Source organism: Chiloscyllium punctatum, chromosome 39, assembly GCF_047496795.1.
Source record: "Chiloscyllium punctatum isolate Juve2018m chromosome 39, sChiPun1.3, whole genome shotgun sequence".
Lineage (NCBI taxonomy): Eukaryota > Metazoa > Chordata > Chondrichthyes > Orectolobiformes > Hemiscylliidae > Chiloscyllium > Chiloscyllium punctatum.
Window position 1 is genome coordinate 12,144,010 of NC_092777.1, and position 23,159 is coordinate 12,167,168.

The following is a 23,159-nucleotide window of genomic DNA, read 5'->3' on the forward strand; positions in this document are numbered from 1 at the left end:
AACGTTCACCAAAGAGGGAGAGAACAATAACAGACTCCCCTTCCTAAACAGTAGAATGAAAAGCCAACAGATAGTTGCAGACCAGTGTCTACAGGAAAGCCACATGCATTTGACCAGATGCTCAACTACAGGGGCAACCATCCCATTACCCAAAAAAGGAGCTGCATCAGGACATTATTTATACGAGCCGGAACACACTGTAGCAGCCAGGAACTAAGAGACGCTGAGCAAAAGTACCTGGACAATGTCATAGAGTCATAGAGATGTACAGCATGGAAACAGACCCCTCGGTCCATCCCGTCCATGTCGACCAGATATCCCAATCCAATCTAGTCCCACCTGCATGCACCTGGCCCACATCCCTCCAAACCCTTCCTAGTCACATATCCATCCAAATGCCTTTTAAATGTTGCAATTGTACCAGCCTCCACCAATTCCTCTGGCAGATCATTCCATACACGTACCACCCTCTGCGTGAAAAAGATGCCCCTTCAGTCTCTTTTATATCTTTCCCCTCTCACCCTAAACATATGCCCTCTAGTTCTGGACTCCCTGACCCAGGGAAAAGACTTTGTCAATTTATTCTATCCATGCCCTTCATAATTCTGTAAACCTCGATAAGGTCACCCCCCAGCCTCCGACGCTCCAGGGAAAACAGCCCCAGCCTGTTCAGCCTCTCCCTATAGCTCAAATCCTCCAACCCTGGCAACATCCTTGTAAATCTTATCTGAACCCTTTCAAGTTTCACAACATCTTTCCAATAGGAAGGAGACCAGAATTGCATACAATATTCCAACAGTGGCCTAACCAATGTCCTGTACAGCTGCAACATGACCTCCCAACTCCTGTACTCCGTACTCTCACCAATAAAGGAAAGCATACCAAATGCCTTCTTCACTAACCTATCCAGCTGTGACTCCACTTTCAAGGAGCTATGAACCTGCACTCCAAGGTCTCTTTGTTCAGCAGCACTCCCTAGGACCTTATCATTAAGTGTATAAGTCCTGCTAAGATTTGCTTTCACAATATGCAGCACCTCGCATTTATCTGAATTAAACTCTATCTGCCACTTCTGATCACGATCCTGTTGTAACTTGAAATAACTTTCTTCACTGTCCACTACACCTCCAATTTTTGTGTCATCTGCAAACTTACTAACTGTACCTCTTCTGCTCGCATCCAAATCATTTATGTAAATGACAAAAAGTAGAGAACCCAGCACCGATCCTTGTGGCACTCCACTGGTCACAGGCCTCCAGTCTTAAAAACAACCCTCCTCTACCACCCTCTGTCTCCTACCTTTGAGCCAGTTCTGTATCCAAATGGCTAGTTCTCCCTTTATTCCATGAGATCTAACTTTGCTAATCAGTCTCCCATGAGGAACCTTGTCGAACACCTTACTGAAGTCCATATAGATCACATCTACTGCTTTGCCCTCATCAATCCTCTTTGTTACTTCTTCAAAAAACTCAATCATGTTTGTTAGGCATGATTTCCCACGCACAAAGCCATGTTGACTATCCCTAATCAGTCCTTGTCTTTCCAAATACATGTACATCCTGTTCCTCAGGATTCCCTCCAACAACTTGCCCATCACCGAGGTCAGGCTCACCGGTCTATAGTTCCCTGGCTTGTCCTTACCACCCTTCTTAAACAGTGGCACCATGTTAGCCAACCTCCAGTCTTCTGGCACCTCACCTGTGACTATTGATGATACAAACATCTCAGCAAAAGGCCTAGCAATCACTTCCATAGCTTCCCACAGAGCTCTAGGGTACACCTGATCAGGTCCTGAGTATTTATTCACTTTTATGCATTTCAAGACATCCAGCACTTCCTTCTCTGTAATATGGACATTTTGCAAGGTGTCACGATCTATTTCCCTACAGTCTATATCTTCCATATCCTTTTCCACAGTAAATACTGATTCAAAATACACATTTAGTATCTCCTCTATTTTCTGTGGCTCCACACAAAGGCCGCCTTGTTGATCTTTGAGGGGCCATATTCTCTCCCTAGTTACCCTTTTGTCCTTAATGTATTTGTAAAAACCCTTTGGATTCTCCTTAACCCTATTTGCCAAAGCTATCTCATGTCCCCTTTTTGCCCTCCTGATTTCCCTCTTAAGTATACTCTATCTATCCTGTGTATACCTGACATATGCTTCCTTTTTCTTAACCAACCCTCAATGTCTTTAGGCATCCAGCATTCCCTATACCTTTAGGGTGTAGGTTTGCTCGCTGAGCTGGAGGTTTGATATCCAGACGTTTCATTACCTGGCTAGGTAACATCATCAGTGGCAACCTCCAAGTGAAGTGAAGCTGTTGTCTCCTGCTTTCTATTTATGTTAGTCCTGGATGGGGTTCCTGGGGTTTGTGGTGATGTCATTTCCTGTTCTTTTTCTGAGGGTTGATAGACGGTATCTAGATCTGTGTTTGTTTATGGCGTTGTGGTTGGAGTGCCAGGCCTCTAGGAATTCTCTGATATGTCTTTGCTTAGCCTGTCCCAGGATAGATGTGTTGTCCCAGTCAAAATGGTAGTTTTTTTCCTCCGTGTGTAGCGCTATGAGGGAGAGAGGGTCATGTCTTTTTGTGGCTAGCTGGTGTTCGTGTATCCTGGTGGCTAACTTTCTTCCTGTTTGTCCTATGTAGTGTTTCTGGCGGTCCTTGCATGGAATTTTGTAGATGACGTTGGTTTTGTCCATGGATTGTACTGGGTCTTTTAAGTTTGTTAGTTTTTGTTTGAGAGTGTTAGTGGGTTTGTGTGCTACTAGGATTCAGAGGGGTCTTAGCAGTCTGGCTGTCATTTCTGAAACTTCTTTGATGTATGGTAAGGTGGTTAGGGTTTCTGGCTGTGTTTGGTCTGCTTGTTCTTTGTTCTTGAGGAATCTGCGCACTGTATTTTTTGAGTATCCGTTCTTCTTGAATACGTCGTATAGGTGGTTCTCCTCTGTTTTCCGAAGTTTGTCTGTGCTGAGTGTGATGTGGCTCGTTGGAGTAGTGTTCTGATACAGCTTCGTTTGTGTGTGTTGGGATGGTTGCTGGTGTAGTTAAGTATTTGGTCAGTGTTTGTCGGTTTTCTATATACGCAGGTTTGTAGTTCTCCGTTGTCCTTTCTTTCGACTGTGACGTCCAGGAATGCGAGTTTGTTGCCAGTTTCTTCCTCCTTGGTGAACTTTATGCCTGTGAGGGTGTTGTTGATGATGTTAAATGTCTACCCTATCTTGTTTCGTTTTGTGATGACATTTACGTAGCAGACCCAGATTTTTGGTTTGATGGTTGGTAGGGCTGGATTAGTGGTGCTGGAAGAGCACAGCAGTTCAGGCAGCATCCAACAAGCAGCGAAATCGACGTTTCGGGCAAAAGCCCCCCTTGGCTTTTACCCGAAACGTCGATTTCGCTGCTCGTTGGATGCTGCCTGAACTGCTGTGCTCTTCCAGCACCACTAATCCAGTATTTGGTTTTCAGCATCTGCAGTCATTGTTTTTACCTGGTTGGTAGGGCTGTTTGTTCTAGTCTTTGCATTACCGCTTCTGCTATGAATCCTGATAGCGGAGATCCCATGGGTGTGCTGTTGGTTTGTTTGTAGAATATGTTGTTGAAGGTGAAGTGGGTGGTGAGGCACAGGTCCACTAGCTTCATGATATTTTCGTTGGTAATGTGATTGATGGTGGTTGGGGTGTGTGTGATGGTCTCTTCTAAAAGTGTGGCAAGTGTTTCCTTTGCCAGGTTGATGTTGACAGGCTCAGCAAAGACATAGAGGCCTGGCACTCCAACCACAACGCCATAAACAAACACATAGATCTAGATACATCTATCAACCCCTCAGGAAACTAACAGGAAAGGACATCACCATAAACACCAGGAACCCCATCCAGGACAAACATAGAAAGCAGGAGACAATAGCTTCGTTTCACTTGGAGGTTGCCACTGATGATGTTACCTAGCCCAGGTAATGAAACGTCTGGATATCAAACCTCCAGCTCAGCGAGCAAACCTACACCCTAAACCTCAACCTACAAACCTTCACAAACCTTTCAATTCCCTATACCTACCAGGCTTTCCCTTCACCCTGACAGGAATATACTTTCTCTGGATTCTTGTTATCTCATTTCTGAAGGCTTCCCATTTTCCAGCCGTCCTTTTACCCGCGAACATCTGCCCCCAGTCAGCTTTTGAAAGTTCTTGCCTAATAGCGTCAAAATTGGCCTTTCTCCAATTTAGAACTTCAACTTTTAGATATGGTCTATCATTTTCCATCACTATTTTAAAACGAATAAAATTATGGTCGTTGGCCCCAAAGTGCTCTCCCACTGACACCTCAGTCACCTGCCCTGCCTTATTTCCCAAGAGTAGGTCAAGCTTTGCACCTTCTCTAATAGGTACATCCACATACTGAATCAGAAAATGTTCTTGTACACGCTTAACAAATTCCTCTCCATCTAAACCATTAACACTATGGCAGTCCCAGTCGATGTTTGGAAAGTTAAAATCCCCTACCATAACTACCCTATTATTCTTACAGATAGCTGAGATCTCGAGTTTGTTTTTCAATTTCCCTCTGACTATTAGGGGGCCTATAATACAATTTCTTATTTCTCAGTTCCACCCAAATAACTTCCCTGTATGTGATTCCAGGAATATCCTCCCTCAGCACAGTTGTAATGCTATCCCTTATCAAAAAACGCCACCACCCCCCCCTTGCCTCCCTTTCTATCCTTCCTGTAGCATTTGTATCCTGGAACATTAAGCTGCCAGTCCTGCCCATTCCCGAGCTACATTTCTGTAATTGCTATGATATCCCAGTCCCATGTTCCTAACTACACCCTGAGTTCATCTGCCTTCCCTGTTATGGCCCCTTGCACTGAAATAAATGCAGTTTAATTTATTTGTACTACCTCGTCCCTGCCTGCCCTGACTATTTGAGTCGCTTCTGCTCTCAACTGTACCAGTCTCAGATCGATCTCTTTCATCACTTTCTCCCTGGGTCCCCCCCCCCCCCCCACCACCTTACTAGTTTAAATCCTCCTGAGCAGCTTGAGCAAATTTCCTTGCCAGTATATTAGTCCCCTTCCAATTTAGGTGCAATCCGTCCTTCTTGTACAGGTCACTTCTACCCCAAAAGAGATTCCAATGATCCAAAAATGTGAATCCTTCTCCCATACACCAGCTCCTCAGCCATGCATTTTTCTGCTCTATCCTCCTATTCCTGCCCTCAGTAGCTTGTAGCACCGGGAGTAATCCAGATATTACTACTCTCGAGGACCTTCTTTTTAAATTTCTGCCTAACTCTCTGTAATCTCCCTTCAGAATCTCGACTTTTTCCCTTCCAATGTCGTTGGTTCCAATGTGTACAATGACCTCTTGCTGGCTCCTCTCCCCCGTGAGAACATTCTGCATCCTCTCTGAGACACCCTTGATCCTGGCACCAGGGAAGCAATACACCATTCTAATTTTTCACTGCTGGCCACAGAAATGTCTGTCTGTACCTCAGACTTGAGAATCCCCTAACACAATTGATGTCTTGGAACCTGATGTACCCCTCGTTGCATTAGAGCCAGTTTCAATACCAGAAACTTGGCTGTTCGTGTTACGTCACCCCATACATTTTCCAAATCAGCATACTTCTTTGAAATGGGTACAGCCACAGAACACACCTGCACTAGCTGCCTACCTCTCTTACCTTTCCTGGAGTTAACCCATCTATGTGACTGTATCTGAGACTTCCCCCCTTTCTATAATTGCCATCTATGACATACTGTTGCTGTTGCAAATTCCTCATTGCTTCTAACGTCTCTCCAACTGATCCATTTGATCTGATAAGATTTGCAAGCAACAGCAGTTATTGCAGATATAATCTGCAATAACGCTTAAACTGTCTTTAAACTCCCACATCTGACAAGAAGCACATATCACTCCACTAAAGGTCATTTTTGCTCCTTCACAATCTACAGACCGAGAAAATAACACCATCTTATTCCTCTAAAAAATACTGCCCCTGGTTAAATTAACAGTTATGGCTTATATTTTAAGTTTTATCAAGAGACATATCTGAAAACACATATAATCAAGAAAGAACCCATTCTACTCACTACTGCAGACTTTCTGTAGACCACACTTAAAACAATACACATATCTGCGTCTGTGCTGTGAACTTTGCCCAAACAGTTCCTTCAAGATCAGTTGTGCATTTCACTATTTGTTAATTTTCCCAGATGCACTCCGATGTCCAGCGATACATGAATTCAAACAGCAAAGGCAGTAACTGCGCAGGTTCACTGTGTTATCAGTTTCTTTCTCTCTCTCTCTCTCCTGCACTGACCTCACCATGTGCTTCCTTTGCCTGTTCTTCTCCCTTTTAAAACTGCTGTTGTTTTGACTTTCTTTTTCCAAAGTTCCAAAACAATGCAACAACATATAAAACAGTCATTGCTGCTCCTGGAATTCAAGGAAATCACCTCCAGCACCTAAAATACCTCAAAAAAGGAGCAGCTGTTACAGCCAGAAATTTTTCCTGTCCTCCATCTTGTATTACCCAGAATACTTTTCAGGATTCAGGAACAATGAGTACCCGATGAGTGCAGTTCACCGATTCCTGCACAACAGGCCTAAACAAGAAGACACTACACACCCAGAGACTCTAGCCACCCTGCCATACATTAAAGACATTTCAGGGATGACAACTCGGGCCCCTAGGCATCATGGCAGCCCACAAATCTACCACCACACGGAAACAGCTCTTAATGAATTTAAAGGACCATACCAACAATAAGCAGAACGGACATTATATACAAAATACCCTGCAAGGACCACAACAAACATTACATTGGACGGACGGGTAGAAAGCTAGTCACCAGGATGCATGAGCACCAACTAGCCACTAAAAGACATGACCAATTGTTACTAGAATCCATACACACAGATGAAGAGGGACACCACTTTGAAGGGGAAAACATTTCCATCCTACGACAGGCTAAACAAAGACACACACGGGAATTCCACGGGCATTCAAACTGGAACTCCATTAACAAACACATAGATTTGGACCCCATTTACCAAACTTTCAGAAACAGAACCGGAAATGATATCACCAACCACAACAAACCGAGACAGATAAATAGCAAGCAGAACAGATTATCAATGCTTCACCGGAAGTTCACTAATGATTTTACCTGGCATGATGACGAAATGTCTGAAAACAAGTCGACTAGCTCAGCAAGCAAACTTACAACCTAAAAAATAATGAATTATTAACTTGAATTTCAAAAGGGAAAATCTTGCTTGATCAGTCTTATAATTCTTTGAGGAAATAACAAAGAATCAGTGGTGGTCATGTGTTTATGTTGATGCTAATTTATCTGGATTTTCAAAAGGAGTCCTATGATATACTCACGAATGATGTCAGTTGATGTGAAATCAAGGGATAAGTGGGAGAATGGATTACTAGCTAAATTCAAAAAACAAAGTAGAGAGTGGTAGCAAAAGTTCATTGTTCAAAGTGGCAGAAGGTGGGAGGTATTTTCAAGGATTTGTGTTAATAGTTCATATTAACAATTGGGACTGTGGCATCAAAAAAGAAATGTAATTTGTTATAGATTAATGGAGGGAGAGGTGCGCAGTACATTCGATGCAGAGGAAAGCATTTATAAACTTGCAGACCTTGTAAATAATTGACAAATGAAGTTCAACACCGATAAATGAGAGGTAGTACATTTTGTCTGGAAAAATTGGGAGGTCACTTGTTAGGAAGGTGTGAGTCCAGGTGGGATTGAGATTAGATTCGATTCCCTACAGTATGGAAACAGGCTCTTTAGCCCAACAAGTCCACACCGACCCTCTGAAGAGTAACCCATCCAGACCCATTCCCCATATTTACCCCTGACTAATGCAGGGAGAAAGTTGAAGAAGGGCTAATGCCCGAAATGTCGATTCTACTGCTCCTTGGATGCTGCCTGACCTGCTGCGCTTTTCCAGCAACACATTTCCAGCCCTGACTAATGCACCTAACACTATGAGCAATTTAGCATGGCCAATTCACCTGACCTGCACATCTTTGGATTGAGGTATAAAGGAACTTTGAATACAATGACAAAAATTTTGCCACAGGTTAGCAAGCCATTTTTAAAAAAAACTAGCACTAGGCTTTATTAATTAATGAGTAGTGATTAAAATTAAACCTGTATCTGCTCACAGGATACAAGACACTGCAGGGAATTTGGAGAAAATTTAGAAGGATAATCCTCAGAACTCATTAGGAAAGTATTAGCAGACTGGTTTTCTTTTCTGTCAAAAAAGGAAGGCTGAGAGGTGACTGAATAAAATTATTTAAAGTGATAAAAGGCTTTGATAGGATGGACTGAAAACAAAAAATGCTGGCGATCACAGCGGGTCAGGCAGCATCCATAGAGACAAAGCAAGCTAACGTTTTGAGTCTCGCTGACTCTTCATCAGGGCTGAAGCTCTGATGAAGAGTCATCTTGACTCAACTTTAGCTTGCTTTCTTTCCATGGTTTGTTGACTTAGACTGGTTTCAGGAGTTTTTAATGGGGACAGTGTTGAGGGAACTTTATTTTCAGTTTATTTTTAGTTCAAGAGTTAGACTGGCTGACTGAGCTTTACTAGCAATTTCCATCTAAATATTGGTGTTTCTTGTCATTTTTACAGCACCTTCACAAGTTCAAAAAGATGACCAACTATCTGTTTTACAGGTAGGAGTGAGCTGGCTTCATTTACATCAGTTTGTCTCCTATACAACCAGATGTGGTTAGTTTCTACTCCAAATAAAACATGTTCTTACAGGAATCCAGTTGGATCCCAGCTATGCTACATTAGTTAGTTATGTGGAATATGTCTTGTTCCTGTTCAATTCAGGTTCCTTTCGTCACCTTTTTTTCCCAGTATGTTTGATGACTTCCCTATTCTTCTTTGAATAGGAAAATTTCATTGACTTTGGCTTTCCATTTCCACTCTTTACTTGCCTTTCAGATGGTCCATCTCAAACTCTTCCTTTCCTTTGCTTGACTTCGGATCTGTGTTTATAGAGATAGGACATTGATCAAGACACTTAAAAGGACAAGAGGAGCAGATATATGGGAATAACACCTGGAAGTCCATCAAAATATCCTTGTTCTTAAAGTCTGTTGGCTGTATTTTTATTTCCTTGGAGTAGCAGGAATGGCAAAAGTATTTTATTTCTGGGATTTTGAACTCTTGTGCCTTCCTGTTTCGTTATCGATTTCCTATGGCCAGGGTTATGATCTGGCCTACACATCTGTGATGTCAGAGTTGTCACTGACAGTCATCGGGAAAATGTGTTTCCTACATCTTCCAGTGGAAGACTTCTGAAAACCTGCCTTTTTTTATAGGTTCACAAATGAAAGCCATCTGAGGAGTCAGGAACATTCTGAAGGATTATATGTTTCCAGCTTCAAATGTCATGATTATTAGTTGTATGTGTTTTACTGCAGCAATTAATTGAAGGATTCTATTCCATATTAATCAGTGCTGTGTAAACATTGAGATGTAATAGAGTACTCACCCATTGGGAAATGCAGTTATGCAATCAGTACTGGAGAAAAAACTGTTTGGAAGTTTTAGCATAATGATCTGAAGTTGCTTAAGTGTCCACAGCCGTTCAAATTTGAAAAAGAGCTTTAGTCTTAGAGTAAAGAAGATACCTGCTGCTGGATTGTTGTGATTGAGAGGATATATGGTATAGCTTGGAGAAAGAAAGAAGGCCATCTGTTCTTGCAGTTGCAGTGGGCTCCATGGTTTGCATTTGTAATGGTTTGTTTGACAGCTGAAGACATGTGTATGTTTGGTTGAGTTACAAATGATACCAAGCCCTTTGTCGAGTCATTGTGTCATACAGTCATGCAGCAGAGAAGAGACACTTTGGCCTATCACATGTGCACTGACCTAACTACACAAATCCCATTTTCCAGCACTTTCAGGCCTATACCTTGAACGCTGTATTTCAGGTGCTCATCCACATTTTTTAAAGGCTGTGTGGTTTCCCTCCTTTACTACCCTCCCAGGCACTACATTCCAGATTCCCAGCACCCTGTTTGTGAAAACAATTTTCCTCCAATCCCCTTTAAACCACCTGCCGTTTAAAATTCTTCCCTTTGTTATTGACATTTCAACTAAGAGGAATAACTGTTTTCTATCCACACTGTCCATGTCCTTCATAATCTTATCCACCTCAATTAAACCCCCATCTGCCCTCTTTGCTGTCAAGAAAACAACCCAAGCCTATTCAGCCATTCTTCATATCTGGGATGGAGCATTTTAGTTAATATCCTGGTGAATCTCCTCTGCAGCCCCTTCAGTGTAATCACATTCTTCTTGTACTGTGGTGAACAAGAGGCAGCTGAGGCCAAACCAATGTTTTGTACAGCTCCAACATAACCTCTCTGCTCTTGTAATCTATGCCCTGACTGATAAAGTCAGATGCCTTAGCCACCTTACTAACCTGTCTTGCCACCTTCAGCAGTCATTGGACAAGCACCCCAAAATCCCTCTGTTTCTAGTATTGTCAGACTTCGTGAATACTCCTTTGTCTTATTACATCTTCCAAAGTATATCACCTCTCACTTTGCAATGTTAGATTCCATCTGCCACTGATCTGCCAATCTGACCATTCCATCTATGTCCTCCTGTAACATAAGAACTTCTTCCTGTCAACTAACCACCTGACAAACTTCATGTCATCTTACTTATTAACTGTCAACTTACTTATCATCTCCCCACATTCTCATCTATATCATTGGACCCAGCACAAATCCCTGAGGTATGCCACTGGATACCAGCCTCCAGTCATTCAAACAGCCTTCTGTCATCAACTTTTGTCTTCTATCACTAAGCCAATTTTGGATCCATCTTGCCAAGTCACCCTGGATCCTAGGAGCTTTTACCTACCTTATCAGTTTCCCATGTACAACCTTGTCAAATACTTTACTGAAATCCATTTAAACTACATCAATGGCACATTCCTCAACTACACATCTGGTTACCTCCTTGAAAAATTCAAATTTGTTAGGCATGATCTTCCTTTGATAAAACCATGCTGACTATCCCTGATCAAATCTTACCACTCCAACTGGAGATTAATTCTCACCTTAAGAATTCTGTACAATATCTTCCCTACCACTGATGTGAGATTCGCTGATATATAATTCTCTGGAACCATATTAGCTGTCCTTCGTTCCTCTGTCACCTCCCCTTTGGTGATAGTGGAATTATAAATTAGGGTCAGAGGCCATGTAACTTCCTCCCATAGGCATCCTGCAATACAACTCGTCTGCAGCTCCAAGGACCTAAACAGTCTTTCCAGGTGAAGCAGCATTTCCACCTCTACCTTCTCCAATCTGATTTATTGTATTTGCTGCACTCAACGTGGCCTACTCCATGTTGGAGAAACCAATTGCAGACTGGGTGACCGCTTTGTAGAAGACCTCTGGTCTGTGCATAAGCATGACCCTGACCTTCCCATAGCCGTTCATTTTAACACAGCGTTCTGCTCGCATGCCCACTCGTCTGTCCACGGGACACTGCAATGCTCCAGCGAAAACTGGAGAAGCAACATCTCATTTTTGGACTCGGTACTTCACAACCCTCTGGGCTCAATATTGAGTTCAACACCTTCAGATTGTGAACCCATTTCTTCCCTTTCTTTTAGCTTTGCTTGTTACATTCTCTGTCACCATGTCCTCTCTCCCCTCCCCACACTCCAGTGGGACTGACCTGTTTTTTCAAGTCTGCCAGTTAGGCACACCATTGTTTTGATCTTCTCCCATTCTGCTCACTTAATCTGAACTATCAACAAATTTGCACCCCCCCCCCCCCCCCCGTTCCATTATTGCACAAATGCTGCCCCCTCCACACTTCACTCAAGCCCTGATGGAGTCATCTCGATGCAAAGCATAAGCTTACTCTCTTTCCATGGATGCTGCCTGACCTGCTGTGATCTCCAGTGTTTTTTTGTTTTCATCACCTGGAGATGTGTCCACTTTTAAGCCAGCAAAAGCCCTTCTATAAATCCTTACTGGCCATGTCCATCTGCGCAAGAACCTGTCAGTCCCTCTCCCCGAAATCTGTACCTATATCCGCTTCCTCCTGATTGAAGACAGAAATGATGCACTCATATAGCAGCCTACCAGTGTCCTCTGGCTCCATGTTGAATTGTTCCCTTACTCCCAAATAGCCCTGCTTTTTCCATGGATATCTTGTTCCTCTTGGTATACTTATAGAATGCCTTGGAATTCTCCCTAATCTTAACTGCCTGTGTTTTTCATGCCATCTCCCCTTGCTCTCATAACTGCTTCTTTAAGTTCCTCCTTGCACTTTCTATACTCCACAAGGGCCTTTGTTGATTTGCTCCCTTTGCACCTGCAAAAAGCCTCATTTTTTTTCCTTATCCAGTCTTGAATATTCCTAGACATCTAGGGTCCTCTGAGCTTCTTTCTCATATTGGCTGTGCATTGTCTTTGTTTACTCTTTGAACACCACTCCATCCTGTTGTATTGAGTTTTCTGCTTCCCTCCCCCCTCTGCCCCCCCAATCCAAAGCTGCTTTTTGCAGGCCATCTTTTTCTTTTTCTGTAACAAACTTAAATGAGACTGTGCTGTGGTCGCTATCACTAAGATGGCCCCTATGCAATCTCAACCATTTGCCTGGCTTTGTTCCCCAGAATTAGGTCCAGTCTTATGCCATCCCTTTAAGGACCATCTACACGTTGACACAAAAAGCTGTCCCAAATGCATTTCAAGAAATCCATCCCCTCAAAACCCTTTACATTATGACTATCCCAATTAATGTTCAGGAAGTTGATATTTGCTAATATAATTACCCTATTGTTATTATTGCACACCTAAATGAATTGTACACATTGGTGGGCGGCACGGTGGCACAGTGGTTAGCACTGCTGCCTCACAGCGCCTGAGACCTGGGTTCAATTCCCGCCTCAGGCGACTGACTGTGTGGAGTTTGCACGTTCTCCCCGTGTCTGCGTGGGTTTCCTCCGGGTGCTCCGGTTTCCTCCCACAGTCCAAAGATGTGCAGGTCAGGTGAATTGGCCATGCTAAATTGCCCATAGTGTTAGGTAAGGGGTAGATGTAGATGTAGGGGTATGGGTGGGTTACGCTTCGGCGGGGCGGTGTGGACTTGTTGGGCCGAAGGGCCTGTTTCCACACTGTAAGTAATCTAATCTAATCTAATCTAATCTGCTCCTCTGTTGCCTACTGACTGCTTGTTTGGTGGCCTGCAATGTGACTTACCACTTTTTATTCCCAAACTGTATACCACAAGCCTCCTTTGAAGACCCTTCCAAAATATCATCCCTTCTGCAGCAACTGACTCCTGAGTTAATAATGCAGCAACAGCTCCTCCTTTATACTCTCTTCTGTCCTGCCTGAAGATCCTATATCCTGGAATGCTGAGTTGTCAGTCCTGTTCCTCCCTCTACTATGTCTTTGTGATGGTAACAATATCACAGCTCCATGTCAGTCCATACTCTTAATATCTGTGTTGTCTATAATACTCCTAGCATTCAAGCAGAGGCCACCCAGCCTCGCCTTACTCCCTTGAATCATAGCATGGCTCTCTTCACTTATTCTCAGACTTCTGTAATCAGCAGTGAGAAGAGTTCATAGTTTCGTTGATGTATGTTTTGCTCAACTTGGTTTTCCATTTTTTTTTACTGAGTTTCACCTTTGCTGGAACGTCTGCAATGTCGCACTTGATCACTTAATTTCTGGAAGTCAGTACATACCATATCATTTGTACTATCCTCTGCAATCACTCTGCCACTTGTCTAGGATCGAACAGTATGTAATGTGAAGAAATAATGAAGTTTGTACACTAATTAATTCTCACTCTGTGTCCCCCCTCACTTTTTTTTTTCTTCCCCTCATTCTTTTCCTCCCCCTCCTCTGTTTCTTTCTCTCTCCTCCCAGGTACCCCTCTCCACTGATCAACTGCAGAAGTTGCTTCAGTTGCAGGTGAGAGCTTCTAGCCAATACATGTTAAGTTAGTTTTTCAGTGGAATTTTGCAATGACGTTATCTTTAAAAGTAGTTTTCCATACTCTAGCCATGGTGCATTTGATGGGGAAGGGGATGAGGGATTGCTGTGGGTGTTTGCTTGTGAGAATGCTGATCAATGATAATGCTTTCTTTGATAGTTACTTTATCTATCTGCCTTCCAATTTTATTTAAGCTGGGTTTCATTTCGTATATCCCTTGATGTATTTGCTCAGGACCTTGCTGTGTGGGATTCAAGGCCATGGTTTCTATTAGGTTGACTCCAATGTTTAGACTTATCACCTTCTATCATAGTAAAGGTATAGTTTTCATAAGCAAGTTGTTGGCAGTTTAATTCAGAGAAGTTTTGAAGATGGTAAATGGAAGATTAGTGTATCAATGATTGCTGATCAAGCCTGCTAGTTAACCTGAAAGGAGCTTTAGTCGGGTTCTGATCCATGATTCGTAATCCTGAGTACTTGGTGTTAGAAATACTCATTGATGATCTGTGCATTTGAAGAGCAAAATCAATAAAACTTCTAAAGTAGGTAGTTTGGCTTTAAAATACTTCAGTGGATTTACTTATAGCATTATTTAAGCTTATGTGATGCTCTGGTTTAATTTTGCAAACTTCTGTTTATCAGCTGCTTCAGTCAGTTTCTAGGGGACAAGATGTTGCCATGGATCTGCCAAAGGCCATGGAGTTAGAGAGCAGACTGACGGCTGTGCAGAAACAACTGAAGAGCACAGAAGCTGAACAACAGATAGTCCTGCAGACTACTGAGGTCAAAATCATCGAGCTGGAGAATAAGGTACAAGGCTATTCTGGGCTTGACTGTTCCATGAACACACTACTCACTGTCATTTAGGTTAGGAGGATCATAAGTTACGTGGATAGGAGTACGAAGTTACAAGGGAAGATAATCAGACTAAGTGAGGAGAAAAACTTGTGAAAGTTGGAATTGAACTCCCCTTTAATCAAATAGAGAAAAATTAGAGTCTGAGTATTTTGAAGGAAATCACTTTTTCAAACACAGGATTGTGGAAATCTGGAACTACCTTTCCTTGGAAAGGCTGTGCGTGTGAGGTCATTTGAAACTTTCAAGACTGAGATTGAGTTTTATTAGATAGAGGTGTCAACATACCAATTAACCATGATCAAATTAAATAGCTGTTTAGGCTAAGGTAGGTAAATGGCTTCCTCCTGTTTGAATGACCCATGCTCCTGAAAAAAGCCTATAGTATTTGTAGTAGAACAAAGCTACTTTTTTTTTCTCTTGACTGTTGCTTCAAGTATATCTGGAAAATTACCTTCTATTTGAGGTGAGAGATTTTGGATAAAACTAAAATATTGCCGATGCCAGAAATATTAAACAAATGCAGAAAATGCTAGAGAAACTCAGCAGTCTAGTAGCAGCTGTGGAGAGAAACAGTGCTAACATTTTAAGTCCAAATGACTTCTTCAGAAGCAATTTAAGGTGACTGTAAAAAAAAATCAACAGCGATGTGAGGCAATACATTTTCATGCAGTGAATGGCTAGGATCTGGAATTCACTTCCTGTGAGTGTAGTTCGAAACACCTTCGAATGAGACTTTCTGAATGGAATTGGATAAGTGACTGAAGAGGAAGGATTTGAAAGCCAGTGTGTGGGACTAGGTGAGTTGCTGTTGCAGAAAGCCAGCACAGAAATAGTAATGACCTCCTGAGATGTAGCTGTTCATAACTTTGCACAGTAATTTGAGACAAACATTGCTTCACACCAATGCGAAGGTTGCAGTGTAAATGTAAAATGGAAGAACTCTCTGGGAACAGTAGCATAGTTGCTCATTATTGGTCTGAACTAAAAGTCTAGAGAAAGGAGTTGAAATTGCGTTACAGCGGCAGCTGAAGAATTCAAATCCAGTTGATTAACTAAATGAAAAATTGAGTAATTGGTAATGGTGAACATGAATCTACAGGTTGCTGTCAAAACTCATTTGGTTCACTGACATCCTGTAAGGAATTAAATGTGCCAACCTTACTGGGTCTGGCTTATATGTAAATACATAGGCTAATTTAGAGAACAATTTAGAATTAAGACTATCAGGTTCTCAGTTGTCAAGAATGTGGCTCACGATGACCTTCTCAAGGATAATTAGGGATCGGCAATAAATGTTAGCCTTACCTGTGATGTCTACATCCTATGTTTGAATAACAAAACATACCATCCTGAAACAGAGCTATAATACTCACTAAGCACCCTCTTTGAAAGAAATATTCTTCTTTGATGACTTGAGGGTATCTTGTGTTTAGATGATTTCTTAATTGTGATATAATTTCCTTAAACCTGGAACCAGAAACAATTGTGTTTGCATTAGGTGCGAAAACTGGAACTGGAGCGAGAGCAACAACGAATCCTACTGGACAGCCTCCAGCAGCAGCACAGCAACGACTTGGAGCTGATTGAGAATGCACACAGGTGAGGTAGAATAGGTATGAACTGGAACAGGGAGAGGCAAAACGCAATGCAGGAAAGGGAAAAGTTTAGCTTTATTTAGTTCCTTTAACACAAATGTTCCAAGGTATTTTGCAGGACTGCTAACTAACAGAAACCAAAAGAACTGTGGATGCTAGAAATCAGAAGCAAAACAGAAATTGCTGGAAAAGCTCAACAGATCTAACAGCAACAGTGGAGAAAAGCCAGAGTTAACATTTCAGGTCCAGTGACCCTTCCTCAGTCCTCTGTTCTTTTCCAGCAATTTCTGTTGATGGTAACTAACAGAATTTGACATGGAGCCAAGTAAAGTTATATTAGGACTGATGATCAAAAGTCTAGTCAAATAGATAGCACGGTGGTACAGTGGTTAGCACTGCTGCCTCACAGCGCCAGAGACACGGGTTCAAATTCCTGACTCAGGCGACTGACTGTGTGGAGTTTGCACGTTCTCCCCGTGTCTGTGTGGGTTTCCTCCGGGTGCTCCGGTTTCCTCCCACAGTCCAAAGATGTGCAGGTCAGGTGAATTGGCCATGCTAAATTGCCCGTAGTGTTAGGTAAGGGGTAAATGTAGGGGAATGGGTGGGTTGCGGTGTGGACTTGTTGGGCTGAAGGGCCTGTTTCCACACTGTAAGTAATCTAATCTAATCTTAAAAAAAAAGTTGGGGCTGTTTTCCCTCGAGTGGCAGAGGCTGAGGGGTGACCTTATAGATATTTATAAAATCACGAGGGACATAGATAGGATAAATAGACAAGATCTTTTCTCTGGGTGGGGGAGTCCAGAAGAAGAGGGCATAGGTTTAGGGTGAGAGAGGAAAGATGCAAAGGGGACCTAAGGGGCAACTTTTTCATGCTGAGCTGGTGTGTGTATGGAATGAACTGCCAGAGGAAGTGGTGGAGGCTGGTACAATTACAACATTTAAAAGGCATCTGGATGGAGATAGGAATAGGAAGGGTTTAGAGGGATATGGGCCAAGTGCTGCCAAATGGATTAGGTTAGGATTATTGGTCGGCATGGCCAGGTTGGACTTAAAAGTTTTTTTCTGTGCTGTACATCTCTGAGCTGCTGAACCATGGCCACACCACAGAATTAGAAGATTTTCTGGAGGTGGATTCTTAATGAACTTGCTATAATTTATAAAAGTTTATTATTAGGTATGGGATAGTTTGGGGCCTATTCCCTTTCCTGCCCTATGGCAAAATGGGATTTCTGGCTGAGCTACTTGTCAGACATTTTGTTTGTCATCTCGCCTCCATGTCCACCCACTTTTGGATGGGAAAACTTCAGCTCGGTTGTCATTCTAGTAAATCTGCACTGCCATCCCCCCAGGGACAAATACCTCCTAAAGTTGTGCCCACAACAGCTCGCATGCTAAGTGCACAAGACACAGGATGAAACTCCGTTCTTAAGGGTGGTCCTATTCAACTGAATTTTTGCTTTGTTTCACTCTCCATAAGAACTGCTGAGCCTCTCCAGCATATCCTGTTTTTATTTCAGATCTCCAGCATTCACACTACTTTGCTCTTACAGAGTAAAGCTCCCTGTAAATTGTTCCATCAAACACATCCAGATCAGGCACAATGTGTGCAGCGGCCACAAACTGGGACTACAGACTAACTGTAACACAGACTGGAGGAGAAGGCAGAAGCAAAGTATTACAGATGTGGGAAATTTAAACAACTGCAAGAAATGCTGGAAATATTTAGGTCTCATCAGTATCCCATTGTCAAAAATTCAAGTGTGATGGGAAGAGATTAAATTGACTGCCTCTTCCTGTTATCCTTCCTGCCAGGAACCGCTTGAAGGTAATTGAAGAATCTTACCAGCAGCGGGAGGCTCGACTCCAAGAAGAGAACCGAATTCTCTCTGAGCAGTCTGTTGCCCGACAATTGAGCTTGGATCGAGAGAGATCAGAGCTGATTTCCCGGTACCAGCGCAAGCTCACTGAGTTTGAGGAAGAGAAAGCCAAGGAGAAGGAGCGACTCAGAGAACTACAGCGGTAAGAGGAAATAGCAGCATTTTATTAACACTGCTTGGTTCACTTGCCTCATTTAACAAATGAAATTATTCTTGCCACTGACACCATCCTTTCTGTCATGACTTAGAAGTCATTAAGTGCTAGCTGTGAATAACTTAGCTAAAATAGTAGTTTAGCTTGTGAACTTGCACTGAGTGTCAGCAATCTATCCAGTCATCCAGAGTTTGCATCAAGACTAATGCTGTTCTGACTGTGGCCATAGAGGTGCATTCTTCAGCAGGAGTAACAGGGATCAGTAGTAGAAACTGTGTTCAGTTATTTCTTTCCCTCTGAAGACAATTCTAATGCTGCAGTTAGTTAATTAAGCCAACTCAGTTGTGAGTTGAACTTGGGACCTTCCATAGTCCATTAAAGGAATTTCAGATCTTTCCAACAAAAAAGTATTTATCTTAAATGCCAAAAAAAATTAACTATGTAGGCAGCATGGTTTTATAGTTATGTGCTTCATCGTTGTTGACTTCTATTCTACAGTCAGTCAATCCTGGATATGCGAAAGGAACATGAGGAGCAGCTGCAGTATGTAAAGCAATTGAAGGAACAAGAGATTGATGCGGTGACCAGTGCTTCCTCACATACAAGGTAACATCATGTGAGTGTTCAGCGCAGCTCACATTTTCAGTGTAGTTCCAGGCTTGTATTTGAGAAGGAAATTGTTTGTTTTAACTAGTGAAGGGCAGACCTACTGAAGGAGAGCATGGGGCTCTTGGGATGTGGGTGTTGTCACTGATTGGTCATCTCTAAATTGTGAGGCTTGCTGGTCACTTCAGAGGAAACAGGTTGTTATTATCGATAAACTTGACTCTAACCGGCTTGGATGACCTGTGGATTGAAACAGCAACTTATTCGCAAATAGCTTACATACAGTTTAAAAGTAAACAAAAATGCAATAACTATAACAACTTAAAACTGTATCTAGAAAACAGTTTACTGATCCTGTACAGCCAGAATGCTATTAATCATATTTATATTCGTAAAGGAATAGAGAGCAGTTTCCTGCCCAGGGGAATAAAAAATATTAACCATTGTGCAGCTGAGGGTTGAGAAAAGAGCTCTTCTGTGAGTTTGATAATTCTCTGGTCATATTTTTGGAGGCAAAGCCACATTCCCTGTAACCCATTCAATGTTAGTGTAAGTCTAAATTTCATTCTTCTCCTTCTATGTGACATGTACAAGACCGTACCAAGGAAGCAGAGCTACTGGTCTTTTCTCCCACATGCTCCCAATTGCAAAAGGCACTGAGTATATCACTGGGCTGTAGTTTCCTATTGCATAATAACCGAAGTGCAGCTAGGTCTGACCCTGTCCTCACCCAGTCCCTATTATTATGAAGGTTTATGATATACTATTATCATTTGGAAACATGCATTATAAAGTGGAAGAACAAGGTAAAGATTCAGATTTGGTTTGTTTTTCTACATTGAGAGTGTTAACAGAGAGACCTAGGGGTTCAGGTATAAAGTTCCTTGAAAATTGCGTCAAGGTAGACAGGGTATGTGAAGAAGGCATTTGGCGTGCATACCTTCATTGCTCGGAACATTGAATAAAGGACTTGGGACATCATGTTGTGTTGTATGGGATGTTGGTGAGGCCAACGTACAGTTCTAGATGCCTGGGAAAGGAAGGGTATTTTTAAATTGGAAAGGGTGCAGAAAAGATTTACTAGGGTGTTACCAGGACTGGAGGGTTTGAACATAGAACATTACAGTGCAGTACAGGCCCATCAGCCCTTGATGTTGCGCTGACCTGTGGAACCAATCTGAAGTCTATCTATCCTATGCTACAAATCTTCTCAAAACTCACTATCCTACATAATTCCATTTTCATCCATGTGTCTATCCAATGACCATTTAAATGCCCTTGAAGTTGGTGAGTCTACTACTGTTGCAGACAGGGCATTCTATGCCCCAAACTACTCTCTGAGTAAAGAAACTATGTCTTACATCTGTCCTGTATGTATCACCCCTCAATTTAAACCTATGTCTCCTTGTGCTAGCCATCAACATTCGAGGAAAACAGCTCTCACTGCCCACCTTATCTAACCCTCTGATTATCTTATATGTCTCAATTAAGTCACCTCTCAACCTTCTTCTCTCTAACGAAAACAGCTTCAAGTCCCTCAACCTTTCCTCATAAGATCTTCCATCCATGCCAGGCAACATCATAGTAAATCTCCTCTGAGCCCTTTCCAAAGCTTTCACATCCTCCTTATAATGCGGTGACCAAAACTGCCGCAATACTCCAAGTGTGGCCGCACCAGAGTTTTGTACAGCTGCAGCATGACCTCATGGTTCGAAACTCAATCCCTCTACCAATAAAACCTAACACACCATATGCCTTCTTAACAACCCTATCAATCTGGTAGCAACTTTCAGGAATCTAAGTACATGGACACCAGAGATCTCTCTGCTCATCTACCCTACCAAGAATCTTACCCACCATTAGTCCAGTACTCTTTATTCCTGTTACTCCTTCCAAAGTGAATCACCTCACACTTTTCTGCATTAAACTCCATTTGCCACCTTTCAGCCCAGCTCTGCAGCTTATCTATGTCCTTTTGTAATCTACAACATTCTTCGATACTATCCACAACTATACTGACTTATGGTGTCACGTTTGAGTTATAAGGAGAAGCTGGATCAGCAGGGGCTTTTTTTCCCTGGAGCTTAGGAGTTGTGGGATGATATTACACAGGTTTATAAAGTCATGAGGGGCACAGATAAGATGAATAGCAAAGGTTTCTCCCCAGTGTAAGAATGTTAAAAACTAGAGAGCATAAGTTTGAGATGAGGGGAGAGAGATTTAAGGGGGATCTGAGGGGATTTTCACATAGAAAGTGGTTCTTGTATGGAATGAATTGCCAGAAGAAGTGGAAGATGCAGGTACCAGTTACAACATTTAAAAGACATGTGGAAAGGTACATGAATGGAAAAGGTTTAGAGAGATATAAGCCAAGTGTGGGCAAATGGGACTAGTTTAGTTTAGGAAACCAGATTACCATGGACAAGTTAGACTGAAGGGTTTGTTTCCATGCTGTATGACTGTGACTCTATAAGAATGAGGAGACATGGTTTTAGTTTAATTTTCAAGTTCAGAGTTTTACTGGGGTATCTGGAAGTATTTTCACCTTTTGATGAAGTGGTTAAGCCCCTTGCAGTGAACAGTTTGGTACATTAGGGAAAAATGTAGAAGGAAAAAAAGACTGCAGTTGCCTAGAGATGGAGGTGCAGTATCACAGAAAGGCAGAAACATTCAGAAACAGTATGTAGCCAAAGAGAAAAGGTGCTTATCAGCAGGTAATACCTCTCTCCAAAGCAGTCAGGAGTATGAGTAAAGTCCTGAGATGTTTAAAAGAAAACTCCAGAGGCAAAAAGACATGTGTTGTAGAAACCGATTTTAAATAATAGGTAAGCTGTGTTAGCAATTTTTTAAGAAGGTGGGGAAGAAGTTTTTCATTACAAAAGAAAATTAGACCACATAAATACAGAAATTTTCCAAAAAACGAAATAAAATACAGCCATCCCACTTTTGAACAAGTAGCTTTCAGTTGGAAATAGCTTCTGGTTTTTGTGTCTGCAAGGTTACTCTTGAGAGTGGAAAGGTTGAATTTTTTTCTTTCTTTCTGATATTTTTAATGAGTTATTTTCATAATTCTTGTATGACATAGTTTGCTTTTTATCTATTATTGTGTGGTAAGCTTTTTTGATTGTTTTGTTAAATGTACTTGGCAGCCTCTTGTGAATATGTTTGCTTTGACCCTCACTGTAAGCAAATAACAAAAATACAACTTATGATCTATCAAACTAGGTCTCATTCTGGGATTTGACTTGTCCATGATTACCCTCAGTTGGGATCCTAACACTGTTTTGTTGGAGGAAGCCAGTTAGCACAGAATACAACTGGAACCATTCTTCAAACATTTTTCTACTTATTTACAGAACTGTAGATTACAAAGCAACTGCTGTTCAATCCCCAACCACAGCAGTTACTCACCAGCTAATGCTGCACACATTCAAACACAATTAATATACATCTAATAGTCCCTTTATCTGCACAGTTTCTAGCTGGGTGTTGCTAGATGGTGATCAGGAATCCAGGTTGAGTTTCTCATCTGGAATCCAGGGCGCTGCAGCATTTGTAGCACTGCCCTTGGATCAGCAAATCAGGTCAAACCTTGACCCTACCTGGCTGGTAAAATTCCAAAGTGAGCATTTAATCTCTGAAAGACATCAGTCTTTCAATCTAAATTCATTTTGTACATGATTAGGAACATCTATCATACATGGCAACCTCACAGTAACATCAAGGACCCCTGGTTTCTGCTGAGTTTGGTGGACTTTATGAAGAATAATGGTGAGTTATAGATGGGAGTCAAATTAAATGGATATAAAAATATTTAGATTAACAGATACCTGTGTGAAATTAAGATTATAATCAAGGTTGGGTGCTAATTATGTGGTTCGACTGGTTTATATATAAGATAACAGCTACCTAGTTACAGGCTGGAATTAAATTGAATGTCCTGGATTGTTTAGTGCAATATAATATAATGATAGCTTGTAATTTAACAGATGCTATAAATCAAGAAGGTAATTTTCCTGTTTGCTCATGTTTAAAGTAGCAATTGTTA

The 23,159-nt window shown here is 41.9% G+C and overlaps 1 protein-coding gene and 1 long non-coding RNA gene across 14 annotated transcripts in view; one reads left to right on the top strand and one right to left on the bottom strand.

Annotated features, from left to right (window-relative positions):
- The window catches only part of LOC140463826 (fas-binding factor 1 homolog), a 115,348-nt gene that overhangs the window by 61,656 nt on the left and 30,533 nt on the right, over nt 1-23,159 (top strand). For all 13 annotated transcript variants that reach the window (XM_072558194.1, XM_072558196.1, XM_072558201.1 and 10 more), the window contains 6 exons: nt 8,664-8,707; nt 13,955-13,999; nt 14,664-14,831; nt 16,378-16,478; nt 18,287-18,493; nt 19,004-19,111. In XM_072558194.1, the coding sequence (XP_072414295.1) occupies nt 8,664-8,707; nt 13,955-13,999; nt 14,664-14,831; nt 16,378-16,478; nt 18,287-18,493; nt 19,004-19,111 (673 nt within the window). The remainder of the gene's footprint in view (nt 1-8,663; nt 8,708-13,954; nt 14,000-14,663; nt 14,832-16,377; nt 16,479-18,286; nt 18,494-19,003; nt 19,112-23,159) is intronic.
- The window catches only part of LOC140463828 (uncharacterized), a 72,844-nt gene that overhangs the window by 2,235 nt on the left and 47,450 nt on the right, over nt 1-23,159 (bottom strand). The window contains exon 3 of the long non-coding RNA XR_011954784.1: nt 8,978-9,028. This is a non-coding gene — a long non-coding RNA (uncharacterized lncRNA). The remainder of the gene's footprint in view (nt 1-8,977; nt 9,029-23,159) is intronic.